Below are 12,346 nucleotides of genomic sequence, written 5' to 3'. Positions count from 1 at the left end.
AAAGCACTCGCCACACAAGCAGGAACTCTTGAGTTTGCATCCCGAGGGCACAGAGGAAACTGAACACAGCAGTTCTTGCCCATCGGAAATCCCAGTCTCCTCCAGTGAGATGAGAGGCAGAGAGGAGACTTCCCAACTCAGGCCAGCTGCCCTGGTATATGCAGTGGCAACCAGAAAACCTCCTCACACAAGGCAGAAGGCGAGGACCATGCCCTCTGGCTTCCTCACGCAGGCTGTCACAGGTACACGCAATCACTTCTCACAGACATGCGCACATCACACACACACACACACACACACACACACACACACACACACACGCAGACTAATTTGTTAATTAATTAGTACACAAGTAAATGTTGCATGGTGTCCAAAAAGAACACTGTCTCTATGTAAGTTTAAATCCGACTTCTGCACATGAGAGAATTGTTTACGTTCCCACAGGCATCTTCAGTCCTAGTCCCTTCTCCTACAAATGTCAGGACTTCATTCTTCCCTAGAGCAGACCAAGGTTGCATTCTGTCCGTACGCGTTTCCTTTATCCATTCATCTGTTGATGGGCATTTCGGCTGGTTCCATTCCCTGTTGACAGCGGAAGAGTACAGCAGTAAGCTTGAATGTGTATTTAGGTGTCTCTCCGCTGCGCCGACCGAGGGCCCTCACATCCTTCCCGAAAAATGGTAGAGCCAAGTCATATGTTAGTTGTCTTTTAATTTCTTGACGACCTTCTGCCCTGAATTCCACGGTGAGATTAGATGTTTGTCAGATAATAGGAGCACACGTCGGTTCACACTCACGCCTGCCTATCTCTTGGGTCACCTGAAGCGAGCCTGCAAGTCCACAGGCCTGTACAGTTAGTAGAGACTAGGTCAGCGGGCTCCCTTTCTCAGAGACAAGTGTGGCTTCAGGTCCCTCCCTTCCCTTAGCTTCTAGGGAAAGAAGGAGCACCCCCTCCCTATCACATGGAACACTTAGAGGATAAAGGAGTCTAGGACCCAGGAGCTCTTTTTTCTCAGGGATTTTTCCCTGTGGGTACGCAGAGAGGGGGAGGTAAACCCAGTACTGATTTGAATGTCAGTGAGACCTGGGGGAGGGGCACTGACCCAGACCATAGGGAAAACTTGCCCTCAAGCTGGGGAGTACTTAGTAACCAGTCCAGATCTTATCATCAACCCAGGGACAACAGGAGGGAAGTCTCATTTGATTCTGCATTGCATATCACTGATATCTTCTAGAGCACTGAGAATGTTTTCCTAGCAAGTTTTAATCCATACATGTATGTCTTCAATCCTCTTGCCTCATTTGTTAAACACTGTGTGAGGCAAGGATTCGGCTTTTGGCTTCCCTGTGGGACAGGCCGCGGCTTCACACTGCTTCCTAATAACCTTTCTCCCCCACCTCTTTAAAAATTATTTATTGTGGGCTGGAGAGATGGCTCAGAGGTTAAGAGCAGTGGCTGTTCTTCCAAAGGTCCTGAGTTCAATTCCCACCAACCACATGGTGGCTCACAACCATCTATAATGAGATCTGGTGCCCTCTTCTGGTGGGCAGGCTCGCATGCAGGCAGCATGTTGTATACATAATAAATAAATAAATCTTTTAAAAAGTATTTATTGTTTTCTTTATAATGATCATTATTAATCATCATTTTATTTTATGTGTATGGCTATTTTGCCTGCATGGATGTCTGTGTACCACATGCTTGCCTGAATGCCCTACGGAGTTCAGAAAAAGGCGTCAAGGACTCTGGCACTGGTGCTACAGACAGCTGAGAGGCGCCATACGGGTGCTGAGTCCTCTGCGAGAGCAACCAGTGTTCTCGATTGTTGAGCCATCTCTCCATCCCATTAGTGTGTGTGTGTGTGTGTGTGTGTGTGTGTGTGTGTGTGTGTGTGTGTGTGTGTCTGTGCGTCTTGTGTAAACATGTACAAAACTGGCTCTCAGTAAACAATTGGTAAATGAATCCGTGAGCTTAAGGTCTGTCTTTTCTGGTCTGTTTTCCTTTGAGCGGAGAGCCTGGCTGATCCAAGGCTTTCTCAGAGGCCACGAAGACAGGACAAAGTGACCCCTACTTCTGCGTCCTTGCCTGGGGACACAGTTGGCAAGGTTGGGGCTGGGTCCAGGGCCAGGGCTCCAAAGGAGTTAAGGTTTCAGCTTCTGGGAACCCAGCTTTTCTCAATGAAGCCTGTGGTTACCAATCTTAAGGCAGCTGCGTCTGAGCTGCTCTCTTGGCAGCACTGACTTCGCTTTCTGCTGACTTCCTCCCATTCTCCACTCTCCCCTTAGTATGTGTGATGTGGTACTTCTTAATAAGCTTGCTTGACACAAACCCTCAGATTATGCAAGACTTCCTGGTCCCAGCTCTCTGTCTTCTATATTTCCTTTCCCCTAATCCTCCCACCTTGCAGTTTCAGATGCTTTTTTTCCTGCAGGTTTGGGTAGGAGTGTGACTGACGAAACAGGCTTCTTAATCGCTTGGGTGGGGCTCTCCGTTGTCACATAGCTGTGGTTTTCCTCTGACAGTGGCATTTCAGATTAACCCTGGGACTCCTTCTGCTCACTTTAACATCTTACAGGTCACTTAGCTTCAAACAGTGTTTTTAAAATGAGTGTTTTTTTCCATTCTCACTGTGACTACCTTTTAGTTCAGGCTTTTCCACCACTTCTTTCCTGGTGAGTTATCTTTTAAGTGAGATATGTATGTACACACAATAATATTACAGCAATACTGAATTATGAACATACAAAGCCACGCCCACCTGAGCGACAACACTATGGGTTTGTTGCGTCCTCTTGGCACTTCTTACCTCACAATCCCTGCCAGCATTGCTACCCTCAAATGGGGGGGTCCCTAACTGTCTTGCTCACCCTTTCAGGTGTAGGTTTATCCTATGTACGAATTTTCCAGCGGTACATATGGCCTAGCTCCACAAGGCAGCTGTGTATTTTGTCACGTCCTTAGCAACCGGACGTGTTCATTCAGCGTCATGCTGAGTGCTTGTTTTGGGTTTTGCTTTGTTGCTTTCTTTTGCAGCATGGTATCACTGTGCAGCCCTGGAACTCAGTGTTGCTTCTAACTCTGTTGTCCGGACTCTTGGCTGCACGTGTAGTTTTGGGGGCTGTGGAGGGAGTGAAATGTCTATCAGTGTTGAACTTTAGAAGGTAACACCAAAATGTTTCCAAAGTGTCTTGTCTCCTTGGTCTCAAGCCAGGAAAGCATAACAGTCTCCATTGGTCCATGGCTTTTCTAGCAGCTGTCCTTCTATCAAGTTTATGTCTTGCTCATTTTCTTTACTGCATGCCAGCCTGCACCTCAGCTTTGTTTTATATGTCTGTTTTAATATGTGTGTCCTCAGCAACAGACTTTAGGATTGTCCTATAAGTTGTTACCACTAATGATTCCATTTTTGTGAAATAGCTGGGTGTCTTTTTCCTGTTTAAAAATACTGATAATTTTATTATTTCTTGAATTGTATCTTTATAAGTAGACGTTCTTAAATCATAATGAAGTTCAATTTATTTTTATATTATAACTAGAATTTTTATCTTGTTTTTAAAAATATAACATGAGAGCCAGGCATGGTGGTGCACGCCTTTAATCCCAGTACTCGGGAGGCAGAGGCAGGTGGATCACTGTGAGTTCAAGGCCAGCCTGGTCTACAAAGCGAGTCCAGGACAGCCAAGGCTACACAGAGAAACTCTGTCTCGAAAAACCAAATAAATAAATAAATAAACAAATATATAACCTGAAATAACTATATTCTGCTACCTTCTTCTTTCACATGAAAGGCCAACTGGGATTAATTTTTTATCCATAGTATGAGGTTGGCGTCCAGATTAAGTTTTTTTCTTATGAATAAACAATTATTCTGTAAGAACATTTATTTGGCTTGGAAAAATAGTCACAATAAATTTGCTATGGGGACAAACATGTAACACAAGATTACATGAAATCAGCGATTTTGCTTATTTATTTTGTTGTTCTCTCTATTTTCCAAATGGTCTACCCTGACCTATATTCACTCATTTTTTTTTCACATGGAGAGAACTGATGTGCCTGTGGTGATAATGTAGCTCAAAGCACCTTAAAGAGAAACCATCAGTTTAAAGATAATCATTGACATCTTCTAACCCAATTCTTAAGGAAAGCTTTTTCATTCTTGAGATTAAAAAAGAAGAGAAAGTGTATGTTGGTTGTTGGTTCCAGCAGAAAGCGGAAGGGAGCTAAGTTCCACAGCTTGGCTCATTCTTTGCAGGCAGTCATGTGGAGCTCTGCTCCCCGTGCTGTCTGCGTCACAGGCAGGGAAGGCTCCTGAAGAGTAGGCCGAGCAGGCTCACGTACATCATTGCTGATTTACTCATTTCTTTTTGCCCAACAGCAGATAATGAAAAGACTCATAAAACGGTATGTTTTGAAAGCACAAGTAGACAAAGAAAACGACGAGGTGAACGAAGGTAAGCGTCATCAGCTGAGAAACGCCTTTCCTCGTAGCTGATGTAATGAGCTTGGGAAACTGAGGCAGGATTCTTGCTGCAGGCTCAAGGCTGTCGTGGGCTACAAAGTGAGCACTAGGCCAGCCAGAACTACATAACAAAAATGCTGTCCAGAAAAAGGTTTCTAAACCCCACGCTATATAAGTAAATAAAGATAGGGGCGGCGGTAACGCCACAGCACGGATCTCGAGTCAGAAAGAAGTCAACTGGGGCTGGAGAGGTAGCTCACAGGTTAAGAGCGAGAGGGCCTGAGCTGATTCCTTTCATCTCTGGTCAACCGCTCACAATTGCCTGTAACTCCAGCTCCAGGGAATGTGATGCCTATGACCTCTACAGGCACCTGTACTCACGTGCAGACAACAACAGCAACAACACATACACACGCACACTCACACACACACACACACACGCACACGCACACGCATACCAACATATACACACAGAGAGAGATATAATTAAAAATAAACGGAGGCTCCTTTCCAGCACAGATAAGCTGCCTCTAGCTCTGTCTGTCCTGATAAGAGAAAGGCTTAACCTAGCAAATGCTGTTGGTGAATTCCTGATGAACACATGGGTGAGTCCCTGCCAGATCTGGGTCAGCTCAGTGGTATGTGTGCATAGGGGAAAAGAAATCTATTAATATATAATGAAGGACCAAGAAAAGGTCCTATTACACCAGCCTATAAATAGGTCAAGAAGATGGTATTGGAATGGAGTTTCAGTATAGGAGCAGAAATCTTATCAGTTGCTGCATAGCCTCCTTGGGCGTCCAGAGCTGGCTACTCTTCGTGAGAGGAATCGTGTGGCCATAATTGTGCCCAAAGTGATCAGCATTTGAGCTCTTGCCCCAAAGAGGGAAGTTCATGAGAACCTAGTTTGAAATAAGTGTGTAATACAAAAGTTGACCCTATAGCATGCAAGCATATTAATTAGATGAGATAATTCTTCTGTACCCAGGAGCCAGAGCCCAAGGTCAACTCCTGTGTTGTCTGTAGTCACGGGATTCAGAACAAGGAAAGAAGGACCAGGGATGAGGCATCACTGTGGGAGAACCCTAACTCAGGCTAGGGTAACTTAGTGGTAGAACATGCGCTGAGCAGACCCCACACTTAACCCCCAAACCAAATGAGAAAAACAAACCTAAAACCAAAGCTAGACCTGTTTCAAGGTAGACCACTTTATTTCCCATATGCGACAGGAAGCACTTTTTTTTTGCCACAAAATGAGTCTACAAATTGTGTGTGTGTGTGTGTGTGTGTGTGTGTGTGTGTGTGTGACATGGTTTCTCTGTGATAGCCCTGGCTATCCTGGAACTCACTATGTAGACCAGGCTGGCCTCGAACTCACAGAGACCCATCTGCCTCTGCTTCCTGAGTGCTGGGATTAAAGGTGTGTGACACTACACCCAGTCTGATGTACATTCTTGAAGAATTCAGATTTTCTTAAAATGAAAACATTTTCATGGTGTCTTTGGGGAGGGGTGTGTGTTGCTAAGAATTGAGCCCAGGGCTCCATACATGCTAAGCACATGCTCTACCACTGAGCTACATCCTAGCTCAACTGATTTTTATATGATAAAAGCACATGTGTTCTGGAGCATGGTGACGCATGCCTGTAATCCCACGGTCAGGTGGTGGATGCAGGGGTGTCAGGAGTTCAAGGGCAGCCTTAGCTACACAGCGATGTTGAGGCTCGGGTTACATGAGACTCTGTCTTAATAGCTGTAATTAATAATCATACAAATTATGCTTTTAAAATGTCATAAAGGACTGGATGTGGTGGCATGTGCCTTTAATCCCAGCTCTCAAGAGGCAAAAGCAGGTGGATCTGTGAGTTCAAGGCCAGCCTGGTCTACAAAGTGAGGCTAGGACTACACGGAGAAACCTTGTCCAAAAAAAAAGTCATAAAGGTATCATGATAAAAGGTCATTCTGCATTGTACCCCATAAGTATGTATAGTTGCTATATACCAATTTTAAAAGATTATTATTAAAGGAAAATATCCTCAAAGATTCTATTCATTTTTTTTTTTTTTTAAAGATGAAGTCTGAGAGCACTAATTCAGAATTTATTCTTAGAGTCTGGTTAATGTTCTGCCTCTAAGTTTACTTTCATTCTCAGTGCTTCTCGGCATCACAGTTAACTAACTCCCAGAACAGTTCCGTTTCCCGTTGCAGTCTGTGTGCCCAGGGTGCTGCCAAGCTGAGATCCCGGAGGAGCAGCTGTTTTAACCTCTACGTGCTGTTTCTCCTGGAGAGGTGGGGGCCTGCACACTGCAGGGGTGCATCTCCACCGGCTTCCCCCGCCCCTTACACTCTGGCCCTCTGGACCAGACAGCGCCAGCCCCATGTTCGTGCCACTGTCTCATGAGCAAGCTCCCTTTACATTTCTCCTTCCCCTTCATCCAATTTGACTTAAATTTTACTTCTGCGGATTTGCACTTTCAATCAATTCATTTTCAGTAAGGCAATGGAGATAACATGTAGGTGTCAGCCCTCCACCAGAAGGGAACAAAAGGACTCCTTGCAAGGGGACAGTGTGATTGTTTGCGGGTGGGGGTGGGGGTGGGGTGGGGGTGGGGGGTTGTTTGTTCTTGGTTTTGGATATGGGGTTTCTCTGCATAGCTCTTGCTGCCCTGGTACTTGCTATGTAGACCAGGCTGGTTTCCATAGCAGCCTCACAGAGTTCCACCTACCTCTGCCTCCGGAGTGTTGGGATCAAAAGCGTGCACCACCATGCACTACAGAAGTGTGATTTTACTGTTTCGTCATTATAAAATGCATCTTAACTGGTTGCTTTGACATTGTGAGCAGTGCTGTAGAAGGCTAACCCCGTGCTAGGAGAGGCTGGGCCACACCCCAGTGGCAGAGCACTTGCCTGACCTACACAGGGTTTGGTCTTACACACACACAAAAATGTGCTGCTTAAAGCAATTACAGACACAGGTGAAATATCTTTAGACTGTCTTCAAAGGTCAGTATGCCTTTAAAGGCCAGCTTTTCTTAAACACTTTAAAGGAGAGTTTTGAAATACCCACCTTGGAGACTTTGTGAAGCAAACATATTCAGATTGAGTGAGTTTCTCTTTGTCTTTTTCATCTAAATATGAAGAGCAAATCACCACTTACACATATTTTTTTTTTTTGATACAATCCTCTAGGTGAACTGAAAGAAATCAAGCAGGATATCTCCAGCCTTCGTTACGAGCTTCTGGAAGACAAGAGCCAAGCAACAGAGGAATTAGCCATCTTGATTCATAAACTCAGTGAGAAGCTGAGCCCCAGTGTGCTGAGATGTGAATGAGGCAGCCACCTGCGGGCCAGCTCTGACTATAGCACAAATGTGGGCAATAAATATTCCTAAGTATGAAATACTTGAAAAACCAAGGTGTAAAGCTCTAGTGTTAACTGCCTGTGTCATGCGGGACTTTACGATTAAGCTAGGTGGTAATGATTTCCATCACGTGAAAATAAGTTCAGCAGTCGACCTCAACATCATAAGCAGTGACATGCTATTATATTTAGAAGCCCAGTATTAATGCCACTAATATTTTTGTCATTTGCATCTTAATATTACCTGTTGGCATCCAAGAGCGCATTGAGAAACAGGGTCCACAGCAATCTCATCTTTATGTCCCCAATATTTAGTGCAGTGCCTGGTACAGAGTAGGTGCTTGGTGAATGTCGAAACCAACTGACCAGAACAGCCAATAGCATCCGAGAAGAGACGGAAGACCATCGCTAGTAGCATAACTTCTCATCCAAATGCTGAAGTGATTTAAAAAAAAAAAAAGAAAGAAACTGAAGACATTTTACTACCAGCTGTGACTTGTCGAGATTTTTCTTAGACTTTTAGACATCACTGACAATTCTAGAACCTTTGAAATGCAAGTGAAGAATTTAACAGTGAAATGAGCTAATTGAACCTACAGTTACACTACATATTTAAGTTTCATAGGATTGTTCAAAAACAATCATTAAAGATTTTTCTAAAATAAATGCTTGTGTCCTTTCTCTTTGTATTTGTGGTTTTATGATGTGAATTTAGTCAAGAAGGAAGTGTTTGTTTTTTTAAGTTGGGGGGTTACAGTAGACTGTCATTTTATTGTAACCTTTTAATGTGTACCTCTGGTGTTTTAATGCTAAATAGGACCAACAACTGACTGCTTGTCTTGCCTTCTGCTCCTTTAGAGTTTTAGACCCATGGGCGTGGCTTAGTCACTGTTCTATTGCTATGAAGAGACTCCATGACGAGGCAACTTTTATCAAAGGAAGCATTTAGAGTCTTGCTTACAGTTTCAAAGACGGTCCACTATTGTCATGAGCAGGGCAGTTACAAGGCAGACATGGTTCTGGAGAAGTAGCTGAGAGTTCAACATCCTGCTCCGCAGGCAGCAGGGAGGGACACTGGGCCTGATGTGGGCATTTGAAATCTGGAAGTCCACTGGCAGGGACACACTGCACTCCAACAAAGCCACACCTCCTCCAACAAGGCCACACCTCCTCCAAGGCCACACCTCCAACAATGCCACGCCTCCTAATCCTTTCAAATAGTGCCACTCCCTGGGGACTAAGCATTCAAATAGATAGCTTCAGTTCTTCCTTGTCAAATCTCCCTGGGACTTAAATTACGATCATATGCGTTATTGGTCTTACAAACCAACTAAACAAGCAAGGAGACTGCTGCTTCAACACAGAAAGACTTACAAGACATGAAGGCAAAAATGAACACCAAATGCAGCTTCCTAAAGCTCTAATAGATTTCTTAATTCCTAATTTAGGGGAGTTAAGAATAAGACTGTATACATATTTTGGTACTACTGTGGAATTATTTCTAATCAAATAACACATGTCACAAATGCATTTTATGCCATGTCTCTGAACAAAACAAGACTGAATTTTCACCATTGTGACAAGTTATTTTGTATTGAAACAATAACAATGACTTTTTGTTGTTGTTGTTGTTGGGTTTTTTGTTTTGTTTTGTTTTTTGAGACCAGGTTTCTCTATGTAGCCTTGCCTGTCCTGGGCTTGCTTTGTAGACCAGGCTGGCCTTGAACTCACAGCGATCCACCTGCTTCTGCCTCCCGAGTGCTGAGATTAAAGGCGTGTGACACCACGCTTGGCTGACAAGGACTTTCTGAGGAGGATGATGCTCTCTTTTTCAAACCATTGTTTAAGGTTCTAAAAAAAAATTTTTTTTTTTTTTGCTTATAACTGGGGAACAGAATACATAGTTAACAACGCTGAAAAGATTCTCAGAATCTGGAAATTACAGAAAAATGAAGATAAAGACTTTCATACCATTTATGTACACGCCATTTGTTCTTTTCTTTTTGTCCTGCCTCCCATGCAGCTACAGAGCTCTTGACATAAAATTTCCATTTGTTTGCTTCACTTGTATAAAACTGGCACCCTGTTGTTTTCCAGTTGCCTCTCTTATTGTTATTGCTTAGGTTAGCAGTGGGCTTCATTGTTGCATTTTCCTATTTACGACATTATACTTTGTTCTGCTCACTGCCCTCCAGCATGGCCCCTGCTCCCTTCTGGGCGACTCCTTTCCTTCTCCCAGCATGCTGTGAGGTTTTTCATTTTCCCTTCTTCATAGTTTTAAGTTATTAGTAGAGAACAGAGGTAAAAATGGCAGGCTTGGGGGACACTGGTTTTGCCCTCCCCAACTACCCTGTGCTGGCCTTGCATACTCAACTCCCGGATACTCCTGAGCAGTTCCCAGCTAGTCACTCTAAAGAGAACTGTCCGCTGTCAAAAGGAAGTAGCTTCCCCTGTGGCTAATGACTGCCTGTCAGTGGACACAAAAGGCTTATCCTCACATCAATTAAAGGCTAACCCTTTGGCACAGTCCTTGACCTAGGAGAGCTCCCAAAGAGATGAAGAGAAGCCAGACCCAAACTGACAGAAATCTTGAACTTTCCACCCTGCCTTTTCTTACTCCATTTTGTTTGGTAGACTCCCACAGGAAGCACTGCACCTGAGTCTTACTAGGGTTTGCTACTGGAAATACACCCTAAGGCAAATGTCACTGTGAGGGTTAGTTAAAGGATTACTGTCAGAATTAATTAATATTTCTTTGGGGGTTAGAGAGGGCTATGAGTCAGCAAGTTCTTGTCCTGCCACCTATTGCAGAGAACTCTGGGAAGCAGGCCACAATGATATGCTGACAGAGTTCAGAAAGGGGACATATTAACACCACGCAAACCACCCTGTCCAGAAATGACATTTAGATGCTTAAAGTTAGAGGGTTGTCATGGACTCACAGCTTCTCCTCTGACAGCTCTTGGTTTTTGTTTGTTTGTTTTTCTTTTTACTTTCCCTTTGTTCTTTGTTCCTTTTTAGGTAAAAAAACAAGATAAACATAACATGCAGATCATGGTTTAAATCACATATTTAACAAATTTGATAGTTTGTAAAGAAATGTTGTGTAAGCCTTGCTTTGAGAAATTTCTATTCAGATTGTTTGCCCATTTTAAAATACATTACTAGGGTTTTTTCTTTCTTTTCTTTTTTTTTTTTTTTTTTTTTTTTTTGGTTTTTTGAGACAAGGTCTCTCTGTGTAGTCTTCACTGTCCTGGACTCACTTTGTAGACCAGGCTGGCCTTGAACTCACAGCGATCCGCCTGCCTCTGCCTCCCAAGTGCTGGGATTAAAGGCGTGCGCCACCATGCCCGGCTTAGGGTTTTTTCTTGAGAGGATTCTTTTTTATTGGTGTTGGTGGTGGTGTTGGTGGTGGTGTTGGTGGTGGTGGTGTGTGTATGTGTGTGTATATGTGTGTGTATGTGTGTGTGTATGTGTGTGTTTTATATCATTGATGCTCTCACCTCAGAGAAAACCTGGCCCAGGGACATGGATTCAGGTTGCTTGGTCTGAGCTGTTCTAACATGGAAGAGATGCCGTGAGACTAATGAACTAATGAAAGTCATTCATACCACAAATCAAGGTGTTTGCCGAGCGCATTGGCAGGGAATTGGGTATGCTGCTTCTATGTACAATCTGATGACATCCTTAAATGTGGGGTGGTGGGAGATAATGCTGCTATGTTGATACATTTGAAAGTATTTTAACTGGTTGTTGAAAAGAAATGAGGTCAGATACAGATGTGGGAAGAAACAGCTGCTGAAGGGACTAAAAATGACCCCATGGACCTGCAATTCTCTACAATCCTTCTAATCAGTCGTCCTTGCAGGAGCATATGTCACATGCTTTTATTTGCCTGACTTAATTGTTGTCTCGGAGGTAACCTAGGCCTTGTCCTGGAAGCTTCCAGCTTCTCTACAATCTAACCTAGGCCAAAATGTTTTCAGCCTCTGAGACTTACTGCTAAATAAGCTCACCCTTTCTAGTTCTTTCTGAACTCCAGCTGGCTGGTTCACTCAGCGGTTCCGGCTCAAACTCCTCTCCAAGCTGAATGATCTGATCTGGCTTCTCTCAGCTTCTGACTTTTTTGCTCTGCTTGGCCTCAAACTAACTCTAGCCATCTGTTCTGATCTTCGGGATCCTTCTCCTTCTCTGGCTCGGTTTGTCTTCACCTGGGTCTAGCTTGTTCTCTCTACAACCTGTCTCTGTACAACTGTCCTGGTACAACTGCCTCCTCTCTCTCTCTCCCTCTGCACTGCGCTCTCTCCTAAGGCCTCTTTTTCCTGCCTCATTCTGTCAAGTCTTCCTCTGATTTGTCAGCTCTGTCTGCCTCTCAATTAGAGGTCGCGTTCAAACACATGCTTCCCTCTACACACTGACTTTACCTTCATAGTTTGGGATTAAAGGTGTGTATTTAGGGCATGCCTGTATTCCAGGCAGAGAGATTAACCGTGTGTGGCATGTCTGCATTCCATCCGGATCA

General features: G+C 43.9%; 1 protein-coding gene across 4 annotated transcripts in view; it reads left to right on the top strand.

Moving 5' to 3' along the window:
• TRPC3 (transient receptor potential cation channel subfamily C member 3) overlaps positions 1-8,490 on the top strand; it is an 81,306-nt gene extending 72,816 nt beyond the window's left edge. For 3 of the 4 annotated variants that reach the window (XM_084768635.1, XM_084768634.1, XM_084768633.1), the window contains 2 exons: positions 4,380-4,455; positions 7,653-8,490. In XM_084768635.1, the coding sequence (XP_084624761.1) occupies positions 4,380-4,455; positions 7,653-7,795 (219 nt within the window). In that variant the 3' untranslated portion in view covers positions 7,796-8,490. Of the gene's footprint in view, positions 1-4,379; positions 4,456-7,652 lie in introns of those variants that run through there. The other variant, XM_084768636.1, reaches the window with a different exon arrangement.
• The last annotated feature ends 3,856 nt before the right edge of the window (positions 8,491-12,346 follow it).

This window comes from Acomys minous (assembly GCF_964271855.1).
Source record: "Acomys minous genome assembly, chromosome: 19".
In the NCBI taxonomy this organism is placed as follows: domain Eukaryota; kingdom Metazoa; phylum Chordata; class Mammalia; order Rodentia; family Muridae; genus Acomys; species Acomys minous.
Note: the sequence above shows the minus strand (reverse complement) of the source record. Positions and strands in the feature narration are given on the sequence as shown.